General features: G+C 40.2%; 1 protein-coding gene across 28 annotated transcripts in view; it reads left to right on the top strand.

Moving 5' to 3' along the window:
- Positions 1 to 18,510, top strand: part of PARD3 (par-3 family cell polarity regulator) — a 711,028-nt gene that overhangs the window by 675,251 nt on the left and 17,267 nt on the right. For all 28 annotated transcript variants that reach the window (XM_003903538.4, XM_021943977.2, XM_003903542.4 and 25 more), the window contains one exon: positions 13,881 to 14,001. In XM_003903538.4, coding sequence (XP_003903587.2) covers positions 13,881 to 14,001 — 121 coding nt within the window. The remainder of the gene's footprint in view (positions 1 to 13,880; positions 14,002 to 18,510) is intronic.

Genomic DNA, 18,510 nt, shown 5'->3' on the forward strand with positions numbered 1-18,510 from the left:
ATACACACACACACACACACACACACACACACACATACACACAGAGTAAAGAGTTGGGAATCAGAATACAATCAGATTTCTTCACATCAACCTTGTAAGCTAGAAGATGGTAGAGCAACACAGTCAAATATTGAAGGGTAATGTTTTATTACCTGAAATTCCATACCTAGCCAAACTGTCAGTGAGTGGTAGAAATATAGAATACATATATTTAAAGGATGCAAACACAAAATATTTTACTTCTAATACCCTTTTAGGCAGCTACAGAATGTGTGGTTTAACAAGCCCCAGGACTTCTGTGGTGCAGAAAACCAGGGAGCAGGCAGCCCAGATTGGAGTATGCTGTGGAAGCTTTCGAGGTTAGAGGGCTCCAGGAAAAAAAAAAAAAAAAATTGGGCTTAATAAGCCATGATAGATGTGTTCTCCTGGAAATCTGAAAAATTAGTTTGAAAAATCATTTTCATATAAATGTTGCTATAATTGGGAAGATGTGAAAGATGGGAATTTGGAGTTAGAATTTGGATTTGAGTTTAGGAGAGCTAATACTTCATCTACCTTCATAGGAAGTCAATAGGTGTGTTTAACAGTAATAAATCAGGAGATACCAATATAAATATATTACTCAGAAATATCTAAATACCAGAGGAATTTGGTTAGACGTGGATTATTATTAAATCCCTAGCTTTTGCTTTGTGTGATAGATTCATATTGACAACTTACATTTAATAATACTGAGCATGGCACTGAAAATCATAACTAAATGAAAGTAAGCAATGAAACCATCACTAGCAACAGTGTATCACAAACCAGGAATTATGATTGATTCATTCTGAGTATCTCAGGTTGAATTAAAAAGAAATATAGAAAACAGCTGAAAGCTTTTAAAAGTCTTTCATGGGATTGGGTGGTCAGAGACAAGATGTGATGAAGGATAAGTTTCTTTTAAGGCTTTTAGCATTTTAAAATATAAACTATACTCATGTAGTATTACTTTGAAAAAAATGTAATCAACAAAAGAATGTTGCAGGCCATTTCACAATCTATCAATAACTCCAAAATCTGTCAATAACTCCAGTTTTCAAAATCTATCAGTAACTCCAAACCAATATGGTCAGACTATTTTTGTTTTCCTAATATAATTTAACTAAATCTGACATGAGAAGTTAAATTAATTAACATTTCTATGTCATTTATTCCCTCTCTCCAGATAAATAATGGCCAAGTTGTAAATAGAAAAAAAGCTCAGAAAATTATTAATGAATAATTATGAAGTTCAAGGGCATAAACAGAAGTCAAAAAATCAATCAAGAAGAATATTTTAATGATCTTTAAAATGTTTAAAAAACAGTAATACAAACTCTTCATTAATGGTTTCTTTTTAGAAAACTGGTTATTAGATGTATGTTTCACTAATTTTATTCTGATTCTCAAAGAAGTTTCAGAGTTAGCCTCTTATGAAACTTACAGGTGATATATCTCCTGTTACATTATTTAATATTCTGAGTCATTTCAAGAAAGCCTGTAGAATTTAGCCATGATTTAGAATTATGACATGATTTAGAATTAAGTACTGCATTGCACTGGAATTTTTTCTTTTAAAAAAAGATAGTTTAGTTTCGTATACTGTTTTGCAATTATGCGCTCATTAAAGACAGAAAGCAAAAACAAAGAAAATGTTCGCCTTGAATTCTTTGTAATCATTTCACGATTAAAGAATTAAAATAATGGTTCTATAATTAGTTTCTATGCCTGTATGATAAAACCTTTCTAATATGAAGGAGAACATGATAATCATTTTATTGTGTCATCAAAACCCATCAGGGTTTTGTAATTTAATTTCCATTGCCTTTTTATTTCAGTTTTTGTTGTTGTTGTTGTTGTTGTTGTTGTTGTTTTGAGACAAAGTCTTGCTCTGTTGCCAGACTGGGGTGCGGTGGCGCAGTCGCAGCTCACTGCAACCTCCGCCTCCAGGGTTCAAGCGATTTTCCTGCCTCAGCCTCCAAAGTAGCTGGAACTACAGGCATGCACCACCACACCCAGCTAATTTTTGTATTTTTGGTAGAGACAGGGTTTCACCATGTTGGCCAGGATGGTCTCGATCTCTTGACCTCGTGATCCACCTGCCTCAACCTCCCAAAGTGCTGGGATTACAGGCGTGAGCCACTGCGCCCAGCCTTTATTTCAAATTTTTATAATCCTGTTTTTCACTCTTTTTAGTTTGTCAAGATTTTTCACCTGTAACATTGAATTTCATTTGTTCTTTAATCAGACACCTAAATGTATATTTTAGTTTGAGGCACAGACTTCAACTGTGGGTCACAACTGGCTAAACTTTGTATCCCCAGTGGTTTTATTGAATGAATAATATAATCTATAAAATTTCTTCAGTTCTCTAACCTGTTAGAATCCCTTACACATCCTTGCCATTTATTAGAGAATTCAAGAAAATCACACAATGAAAAGTAAGTGCACTTTGGGCATTAACCATTATAACTGCTTTCTTGCATTGTGTGAAGAAAATTGATGCCTGCCTGCTTGCCTGCCTTCCTTCCTTCCATCCATCCATCTTTCCTTCTTTCCTCCCTCCCTTCCTCCCCGCCCCCACCCCGCTGTCTTTCCTTTCCCTTGTTTCTTTTCTTTGTTTCTTTCTTTTTCTTGGACAGAGTCGCGCTCTTTCACCCAGGCTAGAGTGTAGTGGTGCAGTCATGGCTCACTGCAGCCTCAGACTACTGGGCTCAAGCAGTTCTCCTGCTTCAGCCTTCCAAGTAGCAGGGCCTACACCACACCCAGCTAAATTTTTTTTAGAGATGGGGTCTTATGATGTTGTCCAGGCTTGTCTCAAACTACTAGCTAGAACGATGCTCCCATCTTGGCCACCCAAAGTATTGGGATTACAGGGATAAGCCCACCCACCCAGCCAACATTTTATTTTCTAAAATGCATTTAAATTCATAGGTATACCCTGAAAAATTTTCTTTCATTCATTACTTGCCTAAATCTATGTTAAGATTGCCTGCTAGAGAGTCAAGAGACTTGAGAGGCCCAGACCTCAGCCCCTGCCCTTTGTCCACATACCTCACAGGGTCCTGAGGAAGCCAACCTTTAATGCTCTAACACACACTCTCACAATAGTCACTCTTATTTGAATATGGTTTCTTAAACCAAAATCTTGATAATTAGTTTGACAATGATACTTTCTAAAACCTTGCTAAGCAGTGTTACTTTCGTGCTGAGTTTTCAGCAGATGCCCCATTGGAGGTATGGCTGTGATAGATTCAGCTGTCCTTTTGAGTAGAAACCAGCTTGAATCATTTTTGTGACACTGGGTAAGATCAGCTACCTAGGGCTTTCTTGTGTGTATTTATTGTTGGGTCCTGAAGTTATGTATGTCTGTGCATGTGTGTGTGCTTTGTTGCTGGAGGACTTCCCCTCAAAAAGTAAAACTAAATTTTTCTCACTCCTGCCTGAGACCAATGACAAGCTAATAAGGAAGAGTGATGAAAGTAATAAAATAGGGCGAGGGGTACATTCCTGAGGTTTTGTTGCTTATAAAATGATAGCCCCGTTACCCAGAGACCACAGAGGGACTTGGAGTAAGATCTAGTCCTGAGGCTGTCCAATGGAGAGACGACCTCCCTGTGATCCATAAAGCATCCGGAGAACTGGAACTATCACATCAGAAGCAAATGCAGGATTAACAGCTTTGAAGACCACCTTTTTAACCCAGAGAACATAGCTGTATGTTTTTAATTTGTTGTGAGTTATTACACCGAAATTGGTGTGAAATGGACAACAAATCATGGGTGTCAGAATCTGGAAATGAATTTTATCAGCTGAGCAAAGTGAGTACCTTTGGGATTTGCATGAGTTTCTCATAATTCTTTTTATATTACAGATGATGAGTAAAACTGTGAAAATAAACTGAAACTGACATGATATTTCCTAAGTAGTTAATTTCACATGTATACATAGACACATATAAATATAGCCACTTAGCCTCAGTTTAGACTTTCTCTGTAATTCAGGGTGATTTGTACATAACCACAGAAATATTTGTCTAAAAACCTCAAAGTCAGTATCAAGACCATTTGTGCAATATCATAAATGTCTGGGATTATCATGGAAAAATGCAAAGACTATAACAAGATATTTATGAACTATGATTTTTTTCAATGTTCAAATTTGGAGAAGAGAGTTTAGACTTACATACTAGTATACAAGTGGTAAGATTAAAGAAGGATCTATCCCAAAATTTCAGATGTTATAAATACCCTTAAGCATCACAAAAGAAGCAGCCCCTGTTAGAAACTAACTTTGCATGCATAATCAATGTGGGCACCACATTCCTACTTCACAACCAGAAGAGAAATTGAATTCAGGTGTTTGGTGAACATATGGGGGATTTACTGTGAATTTATGACCTGTGATTTGAGTGTAAAACCCCAAGATACTTGCTGATAAAACTTAATGAAGCTTGTGCAGAGGAGCTATTTTTATTTGTAGTTTGATAATTGATACATTTCTTGGTTTAAGCGTCCCACCCTTCCTCCGTTCCTCATAAGTCTTCCAGCCTGAGACAGAGCCATAGTGAAAAGCCCCAGTCTTCTTAGCCAGCTTGGTCTCATGCTTAACTAATTTGAAAGTTCACAGTTTGCTTTTCTGTGGCATTTTAGTCTGTTCTTTCCCTTCTCTCTTAATTTAGCAATTAATACTTCTTCACAAACTGTACAGGTGATACAAGCGACAGGAGGCCCACCGTGTGCTTTGAACACGTACTGTGGGAGAAAGTGCAAACGCTTTCACAGGGGGTGACATCAGTTTACTCTTCCTTAAGAAAGCAAAGATAAAGGCACAATACTGCTCATTGTTAAAATTTAGACAAATCTATGGCCATTTAAAGTTTTCTCTCCAAGAATAAACTCTTCAAGGGGCAGGAACCTGCTACACGTCTCCTGACCATGTCTCTCTGCTTCACTGTTTATACCTAGGATTTTACCAAGAATGCTCCTGATTTGAGAACCAGGAGAAAAATATTCTAAAATAACAAAAAACAAAAGCAAATGACAAGTGTTCCATTTTAACATACAGGGCGTAATGGGTTTAATGAGAAACCTGTGTTTGCTCACTAATTTACAGCAATTAAGAACTCAGTTCTGACATCTGTAGATTAGAACTATTTACCTAGAGATGAGGAATATTTTATGGAATTGCTCATCAGTATAGAAAAATATCTAAGTGGGAAGCAGGTTGTTTGCCTGCCTCTCTGCATAGTGTCATTATCTGGTAGTTCTGTATCATAGGATCCCTTTTTAGTTCAGTGACATTTATCCCCCCAATGCTTTAGTCATCCCAGTTCAAGAACTTGTTTGTATCCACTTTGTCTTGCTGACAGTCTGTCTGTTTTGAAAGGATTACAACTCTGTACATCCATGCATGACATCACAGTAAGACATTGCTTAATGATCTGAGACGCTGGTGGTCACTGCTGGCTGCCTGTTACTAAGGCTTCGTGACAGGTCTGCCCTACATCTGTTTCTCCCAGAGTCACTTTTTGCCTACTCTGGTCCTGGTGTCTGCTTTAAATGACATCCGTGAAATAGCTGAAGTTTGGACTTAACCATTGGTACAAGTAAAATAACCCGGAGTATTTTATTTCCCAGGATACGAGAAGAATTAGTTATTGGGCAAGGAAGGAAAAAGTGCTCTCATTTTTCTCCAGTGAAGATGAAACAACATTCTTGGAAAGTGGGTATTTTACTAATGGGCTGGATCTTGAGTCCTTCCGTTTGTGGAACTATGAAGGAAGTCAGTAAAGCAATACGTTTTTCTTAAATGAGGAGACTGCAATGCAAGAACCTCTTGTGAAGATTGAGTTGTTACCCAAAGACATCGTCAAGGCTTGGAAAAGTCAGGGTTCAAGAAAACAGGACCTTCAAGTATAAATGAATTGAGTCTTAGAAGCTTTAACCTACTATCTTCTCCCTTCTGTGTGTGCTGAGAAGCAGACCATGATGATGTTTCTTAAGTTGCAGGACTTTGAATGCTGGCTGGTGAAAGAGAAAAGATTTTCTTAAGTGGAGAGCTTGGCAGTTAGCAGAACTATAGAATATGTTTTCCCCTGTGATGTGTACCTGGGAAAACTGTCGGAGTGATGGAAATGTATCAGTAGGAAAAAGCTTTTTTTTGAGTGTGGTATTGCATTATTTCCAGGATTGCTGACACAATTTGGAAATTAACTTCTTGAATTTTTTAATTTATTTTAATTGGGAAAAGAATAATGTCCCTTTTTCATCTGCAGTAATTGGATGCCAAGTGCAGGTGTGAAATTCGCTAGCATTTGGAATAGAATTTTGTACATAGGCCAAAAAGTAAATTGCTAGGGCTGAGAAGTAGATAGCAAAACGAAAATGGCCAAATGATATAAGCCGATATGGTTAACAAAAAATCTTTACCATGTACCTATGCTTTTGTAAGTAGTGGATTTGAAGGGCATCTTTTAAGTCCTGAGCTCTTGGCAAACTAAGTAAATCAAATGCTAATGGGGATTATCTCTTTGTGAGTTGTGTGTTTGACCCAGATCCCAGCAGGTCATCAATCTCTGCCAGAAAGAGAAACCAGCAATGAGGCCCTGAGTTCAGTTTTACCGAATCACCTGGTTGGCAGGTGTATTTCCCCGGACTCCAGGAAAGCACTCACATTCTTGCCTTGGTCTCTCAGGAGGCTGACTTTCAGAGATCACAGAGCCCTAGCGAGGTGTTTTGCGTGCAGTAGTGGGGAGGTTGACAAAAGATATCACCCTAAGCAATTGAATAGATTTCCATGGGACATTCTTGACTATGGACTGGTATTCACTGGAAAGCACATTTGATTGGTTTCATGTATTAAGATCTGGCAGTGAGCATTTTTCAGTTACATCTTCTGCAGTAGTGTTTACTTTGTGTAATGTTTCCCAGAGACCAGAACTTTTCAGCGACTAATTCTATGAATGATCGTGGTAAAACTCGCTTGTAAAATGTGGTGCCTGTCTTTTATTCCACTCTTCTAGCAACATGCTTTTGCAACAAGCAGCATTTGTTTGGTTCCACTTGTGGGCAGGGCCTATGTGTTTCTAGGACATTAGGGCCACCTTAAATCCGTCCATACTTTATTTCCTTGAATTTAACAAGAATGTACAGCCCCCATATTGCTGTTTAAAGTGATGGGGTGGTAGTATTTGTGTGGGGGCGGTCCGAGGAGGGAGGTCTAGAGAGTTTATTGCTGCAGTGCTGTCACATAGCAAATTTCCTAACATAGTGGCCTCTAATAACAAGCATTTACCTTTTGCTCAGACATCTACAGAGAGGCTAGGGGTTGGCTGATCTAGGCCAGGCTCTACTGGGCTTGACGTTAAGCTGCAGGTTGGATTCATATTCACTCCATGTCTCTTAGACTGTGAGCATGTTCTTGTTACGGTAGAAGTCAGGAGCACAAAGAGTACACCCAGCATACAATCAGTTTCAAACTCCTTTTGTGTCACATCCACAGACATCCTGTTGGTCAAAACAAGTCACATGGCCAAGGCCAACATCAATGGGGTATTCGTTTTCTTTTGCTACAAAACAATGTAACACAAACTTTGCAGCTTTAAACAACACACATTGATTATATCACAGCGTCTGTGGGCCTGGAGTTCCAGCATGACTGAGCTGGATCCTCTGCTCAGGGTCTCCCTCAGGGTGCAATCAAGGAGTCAGCCAGACTGGGTTCTTACATAGAGGCTTCTACTTGGGAAATACCAGCTTCCCTGCTTCCATCATTGTTGACAGCATTCTGTTCCGTGCAGCTGTGGGATTCTTGGCTCCTTGCGACTTCAGTACCAGCAAGGAGAGAGACAGAGGCAAGCAAGAGGGACACCACAGTTGTAACCACAAACATGGCATGATCACTGCTGCATTTTGCATCGGTTAGAAGCAAGTGCACAGCAAACCACCATGGCACACGTTTACCTCTGTAACAAACCTGCACATCCTGCACATGTATCCCGGCACTTAAAATCAAATTAAATCTTAAAAAAAGCAAGTGTGGGTTCTGTCCACATTTAAGGGTAGAGGAGTGCATAAAGGTGTGAACCCCAGAAGGTGTGGACATTAGGGCCACCTTAAATCCATCCATCACAAATATTTGCTGATCAATTTGTTCTGCCACAGGGAAGTGACGTACAAGATATGTACATGTTGAATGGCTGTGATGAAGGCACAAACCTAAGAGAGAAAATCCCATACACATGCCCATTCTGATAAACTCTAAGTCATTATTTGGGTCAGGGGGACAATTACAGGTGAACTGAAAGGAAGAGATGAATGTGGGCCGGAGTAGTGAGGAAAGGCTGCAAGGAAGTGGATTGATGTCTTAGACTTACTGGTAGAATTTGGAAAGATGGAAGGGAAAGAAGAGGGTATTAAAGAAAGAAAAACATGAGCAACTGTATCTTCCTCTCTTCTTTGGCAGCTTTTCTTCTCCTGTACCAGAGTTTATAATCATCTCTGCCTTCTGAACAATGTGGAGAGCCTGCCACAATTTATTTCCTCCTCCTGTCTACCTTCTCTCTTCCTTTTTTCCTCCCCTGCTATGGGAAGGATAGTGTAACCGAGACCACCTTACTTTAAAAAAAAAGAGTGGTTACTTCTCCCTTCCATTGAATTCTGGATCTTAAAACTAATCTCTCTCCCAGGTTTTCAGACTTCTTTTGCATAATTAAAAATGCAAATGTTAAAGTATTTTTAATCCATAAAGAATTAATCAGTCACATCACAAACTCCTCTCAGCGTATACTCCTCTGAATAGATAGGTGAGACTTCAGGCCTGCAAGGAAGGATATCCAGGTTCAGGCTTAGGCAGCTCAGAAGGTGGGGACAGTTTAGGAGAAACAAGACTATCTGGACAGTGCCTGGTTATCAGTTTTAACGTATTTTGGGGGACTGTTACTAGAGGACCACCAGCCTTATTATTTTGGTGCAATGAAAGTAAATAGCCTGCAGAAGCGACACATAAAACAGGCAATGTCTGCAGAATGTGAACCAGTGGTTACAGGCTAGCCACCAATGGACAAAATCGTTATTTGGCTTACCTAGAATTTAAAAAGTAAAGTAAGTGAACATTTTAAATTTGGGAGAGAAAACTGTCTTTCCAGCTTCTCTTAAAGAAGCAACACCAGGCCAGCATCCCTTCATGGCAGTAGTCTACTAACTGCAGGCATTATCTTCAGAGTGCTGTCTGTATACCTGTAGTACATTCTGAATTCGTATCCGTATAAATTATTGGACCCTGCACTAGACTGACTCAGAATTTCTCAAGGCAAGCCTTGGCAATCAGTATTTTTTAACCGGCTCTCTGAATGGTTCTCATATACACAGTGCGTATAGATGAGAACCGCTGTTGTGAGGTTTCTGTTCCCTCTCATTGTACCTAAGGAAATGGTTGAGTTGGCATGCCTGTGGGGCACAGGTGCAGGGCAGGCTTCAGTGCTTCCCTGCAGATAGGCTCATTGCTCCTTTTAGCCTGAATGGGCATCCTTAGCCACATTCAGGAGGCACATGGTAGTATCCAATCTGAAGATGTAAAAACCTTGTACGTCGCATGGTCTGCCTCTGACATCAAAGACTGCAATCCCCTAGTAATTATGGATCTTGCATATAATTCAGGGTCACATTGTTCTGTGCACGCTGGGCTAGGAATCTCTGTAGTGTGTGATCCCAGGTACCGTACCTTCCTTAAACCTGTCAGGAAAAAACAAAAACCAAAGCCCAGATCATTACTGAACCAAAAGCAAACCCTCTTCATTTAGTTAAAACATGAAAGTAAGTTCCAGTTAGGTACAAAGCCAATGTGTCGGTGGAGGCTGAGTGTTGGTATTGGACTAAAACTGTCTTATAGCTGTCTGTGTGGATGTTTTATACAGAAAGTATCTCTCTGTTCCTCTCAGCATCCCTCTGTAGATGCCACTCATGTGGACTGTCTGTAAACTATGATTTCAGACTCTTCATTAAGGGTTTTATTGTCTCACCCATCTGATCAACTCGGATGGTATTTTTGTTATATTTCTCACACAAAAAAATAATGACCAACTTTAAGTTGGCAGTGAACCTAAATATAAGTTGATTAGGATGTGTAGCGATGAGTCACTATTGCTAATGAATATTTCAAATTTCCTTTAGCTTTCTTGGCAGAAGAGCTCACCAAGAACTTTAAAAGTCCAAATTGGAATTATTGGCTCATTATAGACTGGCCTGAGAGACAGAACTGAGCAGTTGCAGTGGTTTCATCTCTCAAAGCCAGAATTTCACCTTCAGACTGCCAATTGTTGTTCCCCAAGGGGGCTTGACGGTCTTCCAGTCTTTGGAAATCATCATCAATCATGAAAACCATCGCAGCCTGTTTTCCAACTTCAGACATTAAAGTGGTTTTGCTAGTCTTAGACAAGTCAGCCAGCTTTCTCTAGAGTATTGGAAGAGAAAGAGCAGAGGAAAAGAGGGTGAAACCAAAGGTCTGCCTAGCTCCCCAGATTTGGAAACAAAGGCAGAAGTGACTTCCAGAACTTATCTTTTGCTGTGAAAAACACCAATGTCACCAGAATTTAACATTGAGGCTATTGGGTCAACTCCCTTTGTCAGGAAAACAGACTTTCAGTTAATTGCAAATAGTAGATCAGTTTTTATCAATGGTTTGGACTTCATGATCCTAATAATTATGGACTTAAAACTCTCTATGCTGCATGAAAATAATAGAAAAATACTTCTGGTTAGATTTGTAAAATAATTTGTCAGTCAAACCTTCTATAATCATCCCATAAAAGCTATAAAGTATGCCAGAAACAAAAAAGCACAGGTGGAAAAATGGCAGTGAGATTCAGGAATGCCCACTTTCTACTCTCTTTGTATGAGGGCAACCATCTCATTTCATGCTACACTATTATGGTTTCACATAGAGAGCAGAGTGTTTTTTAGATTCGACAGTTCAACAATATAGGATATATATATATATATATTTATGCTATATATATATATATATATATATATATTTATATATATATATATATATTTTAAAGCCAGTAGGAATAACAACCTGCCTGTCTCAAAAGTGCGGAGGGACATTTTGAAGTGACGTGGACTGAAGCCTCATATCATCAGACAGCCCAACTTACAGACCTGTTCACCTTTAATGTTCCAGGCCAATCAGTTCAGATTTGTTAGAAGAAAAGCAAAGAAAGACAAGCTTTTATTGACTGAGAAAATAATCACATTGAATGTATTGACAGTATATTCTAGACACGCTAGTGAAATTGATACATGAAGGTACAGGGACCCCTCCCGATATGTTAAATGATGCAAGGCTATTCCATATTTTTAGAAGATGTTAACATGATGAGCCTGTACATGAACATGTTCAATCTGAAATTCTTGAACCTCTGAGATTCTTCAAAATATGTGTAATTACACGTAGACTTACGTCCGTTTGAGAATTTTATGTAGTCTACTGTGACAGAATTTCTCTTTCCAAGCTACCTCTCGCAAATCATATCTTCCAGGAGGGGTGCAGCCAACGGAACCCTGGCACACACTGAGTAACCAGGGCAACATGCTTTTGTGAAGAGACCTGGTCTTCCTAGTAGCTTTGCAGCTTTCCATTCTGCTAGCAGCTTGGAGGGTATATATGATAAGGAGAAGATGTGGTTCTTGTCCTCAAGAAGTCTGACATTCTGTTGTGGAGACATAGATGCCTGATGGGCTTGAATAGTTTTCCTGATGAAACAAGAGAGTTCCCTGACTCCCCTCACAGGACATGCAACAGAGGCTCGTCTATTCGACTGCTGTGCGTGCCCAGACCCCTTAGGGGAGGGGGAGCACGCAGATGCGCAGGTACCGGAGCTGGGGCTCCATCCCCACGGTAATATCTAGGTGTGGGTGCCTGCAACTCCTGAAGCTCCAGTGAGCGTGTTACAGTGCTCATTTAGCTCCCCCATCTGCAGATGGCTTAAGTGTTAACCAGCTCAGTGCCCCCCTTGGTACCCAGGCCCTTGTCCGGCATCTAGGAAGAATCAGGTCACACACGGTCTTGAAAGATGGCAAATGTGGGGATTTTATTGGGTGATGGAGGTGGCTCTCAGTGGGATGGATGGGAAGCTGGAAAGGGGATGGGGTGGGAAGATGATCTTCAGCTGGAGTTTGGCCATCCAGTGGCCCAATCTCCTTTCCAGCCATCTCCAGCCAAACTCCTCTTGACGTTTAGATGCTCCTTCTCGTCTCTCCTCTGTTGCACCATTCTGCCACTCTTCTACCCTTCTGTTTGTCTGTTCATGGAGCCTGGGCTTTGCAGGTACAGGATATGGGTACAGGATAGGGGGGCATGGTGGGCCAAAAAGGCAACTTTTGGGTGCAAAAACAGGAATACCTGTTCCCATTTAAGGTTATGGGTTTCCAGACTTTTGAGGGTCGGACCTTTGCCAAGGAACCACCCTCTCCCACCCAGTACTTCCCTGTCTCCCGTTCATATCACTGATAGGATGAAACTTCCTGCTTTAGTGAATGGCATAGACCAAAAGTGCTGTGAGATTTATGATGGATTTAATTTTGGTCATCAATCTCTGTTACTCTTGTGAAAACACTCTTTTTAAAATTTATATTTTACACATGAAGAGCTTTAGAGCCTGATACATGTTTTAAAAAGTGATATGCATGGCATAGTGAAATGAGTGTTGGACTGAGAGCCAGAAAATCTGGAATTTGGTCTCACTTTCCCCACTGGCCAGCTGGGAGATCCCCAAACAAACCACTTATCTTCTTTAAATGTCAGTTACTACATTTGTAAATGTGTGTGTAGGTGGGTGGGTGGGTAGGTGTATGAAATACTACCTTCTGCACTGATCTTTTAAGGTCTTTCTGAGAATAAAACAAAATTCAATACTATACAAAAAGAAGGCCATATTGTTATTAACTAACTGGTTAAATCAAACTACCACTTGAACTTATTTTTAAAATGCTGTTCATCAATGAGATCACTTGGACTCGGGAAGGGGAACATCATACACCGGGGCCTATCATGGGGAGGGGGGAGGGGGGAGGGATGGCATTGGGAGTTATACCTGATGTAAATGACGAGTTGTTGGGTGCTGACGAGTTGATGGGTGCAGCACGCCAACATGGCACAAGTATACATATGTAACAAACCTGCACGTTATCCACATGTACCCTAGAACTTAAAGTATAATTAAAAAAAAAGAATAGAAAGCTATCCAAAAAATAAAAAATAAAAAAATAAAATGCTGTTCATTTTTGCTGTGAGAATTGCATTTATTTATAGACCTCTGATAACTCGTAAATAGGAACCTCGTATTATGAAAATATTGCTGTACATTTCTGCAGCTATATTTCATGGTGTCCTATCACTTGATTATTACAACTCAGATATTTAGAGTAAAATTATTATCTGTACTTCATATATTTAAAAAACTTCAGCTTAGAAACATTAAGTACGTTAGTCTAAGAAGGTACAGAAACTAGGACCAGACCCTGTTGTTTCTGACTTTTAATGCAACGTCCTTTCCAAAAAAAACTTCCCTGCCAACACCTTGCTAGATTACAGAAAGGAAATGAAACTTTTAAAGAACAGTGAAAAAAAAGAATATCTAAAAATACTGCTTACCCTCTTGAATATCTAAATACCTCAATAAGCCTTAATCCTAAAACCAAAATGAAAACATATTTTAAATGCCCACATATTGTTTTAAAAATTCACTTTCTCTTAAATGGCATTATTTCATAGCAAGTTGCCATGTTTTGCTAGCAACTGCAGTTCACAGATAATATTTCTGAAGGGTATTCACTGCTGCCTCATCTTTCTTTCAGTAACAGATCAACTCCTAGCAATCATGATCGGATACAGCGTCTGAGGCAAGAATTTCAGCAAGCAAAGCAGGATGAAGATGTAGAAGATCGTCGACGGACCTACAGCTTTGAGCAACCCTGGGTAAGTAATTGGTTTTTCAGCACAGTGAATGATCCTACAACTTCCCTACAGCAAAGGCCAGTAAACTATGACCTCAGTGCTCTATGAAATGAGACAAGATGGAGTCAAATTCCTTTGGCCTTTAACATATTGACCTTTTCCTCATTTCCATATGGGTTTCATCATTGCTAATTTCATTTTATATCTTGTTCCACCATCTGTCCATTGCATAATAGGTTTCACTAGCCTTATGACAAGACATAACAAAAGTATTCTCCCTCTCAACTAAGCATTTTTTTAAATTTAGTAACTATTTTTCTATAGATACATATTCTCAGAATCAGAGCCAAAATTAATTTGTTCAACACTTCTGCATTGTGCCTATAATGTACAAAGTACAGTGTTTAGGAATTTTTTTTTTTAAAGAGATGAGGTCTTGCTTTGTCACACAGGCTGGAGTGCAGTGGTGTGATCATAGCTCACTGCAGCCCCGAACTCCTAGGCTTAGGCAGTCCTCCTACCTCAGCCACCAGAGTAGCTGGACTACAGGCAAGTGCCACCACACCTGGTTAATTTTTTAGCTTTTTGTAGAGACCAGGTCTCACTATGTTGCCCAGGCTGGTCTCAAACTCCTAGGCTCAAGTGATCCTCGTTCCTCAGCCTCCCAAAGTGTCAGGATTACAGGTGTGAGCCACTCTGCCAGGTCTAGTACTCTAATCTCTTGCATCCCCCTTGTGTATTTGTTGAATCCATCTTATTCCAGTTCATCCTCCACATAGCCACCAGAGTGAAACAACTTCAAATGGCTTTCCCAATGCCAGAACTGTATTCTGATCTTGTGTTTCACCCTAGAGATGACAGCACTTCTGAGAGTGGAGGTGTCGGGGCAGATTTTTTGAGATGATGGGGAGTTTGAAGAATCTCTTTGGGAGAGTTGAGAGTGAGTCTGTTAGAGGTGAATAAATAAGCTGCTTAAGGTAGGACACTCTAGCATGGGTTATTAGGAAGTCCAGTTAGCATGGTAATTTGACCTAACCAGCAATGCTTAGAGGACTGGGAATAGAAGGAATAAATTTGTGGATTCATTCTATAGTGGGGGTTGGAAGATAGACATGGCAGAAAGCCAGGGCAGGTGTCGGAGTCCTAGCAAGGACACTGGGGAAGCATCGTGTGGTCCAGGTGGGGTGGCAAGTATAGCTCAAGGAAAGATTAGCCTCACAGCCTAGCAGTGTGCAAGAGGGCTCAGGATCTAGGGGTTCTCAAGCCTAAGAGGTTGTGGTCAAAACAGTATATGTTTTGGACTCTAGGATCTTGGAAGTAGAGGTGATAGTTCAGACGATGTTGAGGTCTAAGGCACGCCATCTTTGCATGTAAGTTACAGAAGTAGAGCAGAGATTAGTGTCCATAAAGTTGATGAGTTCAGTTCAGACAAAGTGTTGGGAATATAATTTACTAGATACTTGGAAGAGTAGGACAGAAGGAAGAATGGTGTTATAAAAGGCTGGAGGCCAGGCATGGTGGCTCATACCATCACCCCAACACTTTGGGAGGCGAAGGCAGGAGCATTGCTTGAGCCCAGGAGTTTGAGACCAGCCTGGGCAACGTAGGAAGACCCCATCTCTACAAAAAAAAAAAAATTGTCTTTAATTACCCAGATATGGTGGCACACACCTGTGGTCCCAGCTACTCAGGAGGCTGAGTTGAGAGGATTGCTTGAACCTGGGAGGTTGGGACTGCAGTGAGACTCTGTCTCAAAAAAAAAAAAAAAAAAAAAGGAACATTTTATTTGAGGAAGAGTAAACTACCCAGCTGATGTGGAACTGAGAGGTTGGTTATGTTGAAGGGAAGAGGAGATTAAAGGTAGAAATGTAGGAAGAGGCTTCAATGCTAGATCGAAAGTTTGAAGAGAAATTGTGCTAGGAAAGAACACTGGCCCAGTAGCCAGGTGGCCCGGCTCTCCTGGCCTTAGTTTTCTTATGTCTCAACCAAGATTAGAATAAATGATTGCAGGCCAGGCACAATGGCTTACGCCTGTAATCCCAGCACTTTGGGAGGCCAAGGTTGGTGAATCACTTGAGGCCAGGTGTTTGAGACCAGCCTGGGCAACATGATGAAACCCCATCTCCACTAAAAATACAAAAATTATCCAGTCCTGGTGGCACATGCCTGTAATCCAGGCTACTCGGGAGACTGAGGCAGGAGAATCGCTTGAACCCAGGAGGCAGAGGTTGCAGTGAGCCGAGATCGCACCACCGCTCTCCAGCCTGGGCGACAGAATGAGACTCTACATCAAAAAAAAAAAAAAAAGAAAGAAAGAAATCATTGGATGTCAGTTACCATTTGATGAAATAGAAGTTTAAGAAGAAGCTAAATGTAAAGCAGATGCAAGTAGAACCTCTCTGGTTAACTATAGAGGCTGGATCCTGTTAGCTGCTGCTGAAGATCAGAGCTTCTCAAAGATCACAGAACAGCACCTTTAGCATCACCTAGAAACTTGTTAGAAATACATATTCTTGGGCCCTGCGTTGACCCTACTAGATCTAAACCTCTATGGGTGGGGCCTAGGAATCTGTATTTTAACAAGCCTTCCAATTCATTCTGAAACAAGTTCAACTTTGGGAATCACTGTTCTAAAGTCTAGACGATCTCTGAGGTCCTTTTTGGTCCTGAAACCCAATACTCACAGTATATTATTCTACATAAAGCAAGAAACCTATAAATGCTGCTCATTAAGGGATTTAGTAACCAAATTAGAGTTTGAGGAAGACTAATTTTGTGGAGGAAAGGCAAAGAGGAAGAAATGGAAGAAGCAGTACTATCGTTGGCCCTTAAACCACATGGGGGTTGGAGGACCATCCCCCTTCCTCCTTACACACGCAATCAGAAATCCCCATGCAGCTTCTGACTGCCCAAAAACTTCTGTACTAATATCCCACTGTTGAACAGAAACCTTACCAATAACATAGACAGTTGGTTAACACACACTCTGTACATTATATGTATTATAGGCTCTATTCTTGCAGTAATATAAACTAGAAAGAAAATGTTATTACGAAAATCGTAAAGAAGAGAACATACATTTCCCTTTCATTAAATGGAAGTGGATCATCATAAAGATCTTCTCCATTGTCTTCAGATTGAGTAGGCAGGGGAGGAGGAGAAAGGAGCGGGGGTAAGTCTTGTCTCAGGGTGGCAGAGGTGGAAGAAACTGTGTATCAATGGACCCTCAAAGTTCAAACTCGTGGTGTTCAAGGGTCAAGTGTAGTTTGAAGGGCTTTAACTTAGTTCAGGTGAGGAAGATGGGGCAACTGGCACCGGGGGATCAGCATACAGGTGTAAAAGCTCCTCAGGAAATCAATTCTTGCCTAACTCTGGGAGGTTATAAAACAAGTTCCCTAGAAGACCTCTAATTGTCTTCTGCAACAATATTACTATTAATGACATTTTCTAAGGTATTTAGTTCATTTTCCTAGATGATCACGTAAATTGAGTCATTCCCATGTAGCAACATGGCAGAGTTATGTTAATCTGCTTATATTGTCTGGCATAATTGACTCAATCCATTCCTACTACATTTCTTGAAGCAGAATTCTTTTGTGATGTGTGATAAATACATTCTTAACTATGTATATTTACACAAAAGGGCTGAAAAGAGTAATGAGCATGGTGTCAAGCTGAAGAAGAAAACAGCAGCTGACTATGGAAATAGTTAACACACATGCACACAGTTCCAACCTGGCACAGCCCTGCCTGAGCTTATCATTCTCCATACCATGCCATTAGGAGCAGTGTTTGCCATTTGACTTTGCCTGGGAATGTGGATTCCAAACCAGCATCTTGACATTTACTCTTTAACTAATTATTTAATTCATCAAATTCAATGAGTTCTTACTATGTCCTAGGCATTGTGGTTGGTACGGGAGAACAAAGATCGAAAAGAAAAAATGCCCTCAGAACTCTCCAGTGGAACTGATTTAAAAATAATAATAATAAAGGAATACTTGGTACCATATAGCAGAGGTAGGCTAGGGGTGTGCATGGGGTGAGAACCATGGAGCGGTGAGGACCACATCAGTGCGCAGTGGTCAGGAAAGGCTTGAAAGAACCCCTCTTTGACGTTGGAATATATTTTAGATATATAACAGAGAAGCAGACATATGTCTTTGAGAACTCAGATTGGTGAGTTTATTTCTGGTTTCTGACATTGTATCCACATGCGAGACCTCCAGGTTTCTTTGAGGCTAAATGAGTGTTTCCTACTTGTTAGTTCTAGATGTTTTTCATTGGGAAAAGTGAAAATGATTTGAAATTTATTTTGGTTTCTTTATAAGATTTTAACTTTGGGAACAGTGAATAGGCTGGAATGCATTTCTATGTTATCTATTTAATATGAACAATCATGTTAGGGAAAATGTTTGAAAAAATCTTGTACATTTGGAAACTCAACTACTGAAGGTCATGGGCCAAATTATTGTATATCAAAATGCCATAGCAACTTCAGACAGACAACTTGGCTTGTATTAACGTTTC

Source organism: Papio anubis, chromosome 11 (genome assembly GCF_008728515.1).
Source record: "Papio anubis isolate 15944 chromosome 11, Panubis1.0, whole genome shotgun sequence".
Lineage (NCBI taxonomy): Eukaryota > Metazoa > Chordata > Mammalia > Primates > Cercopithecidae > Papio > Papio anubis.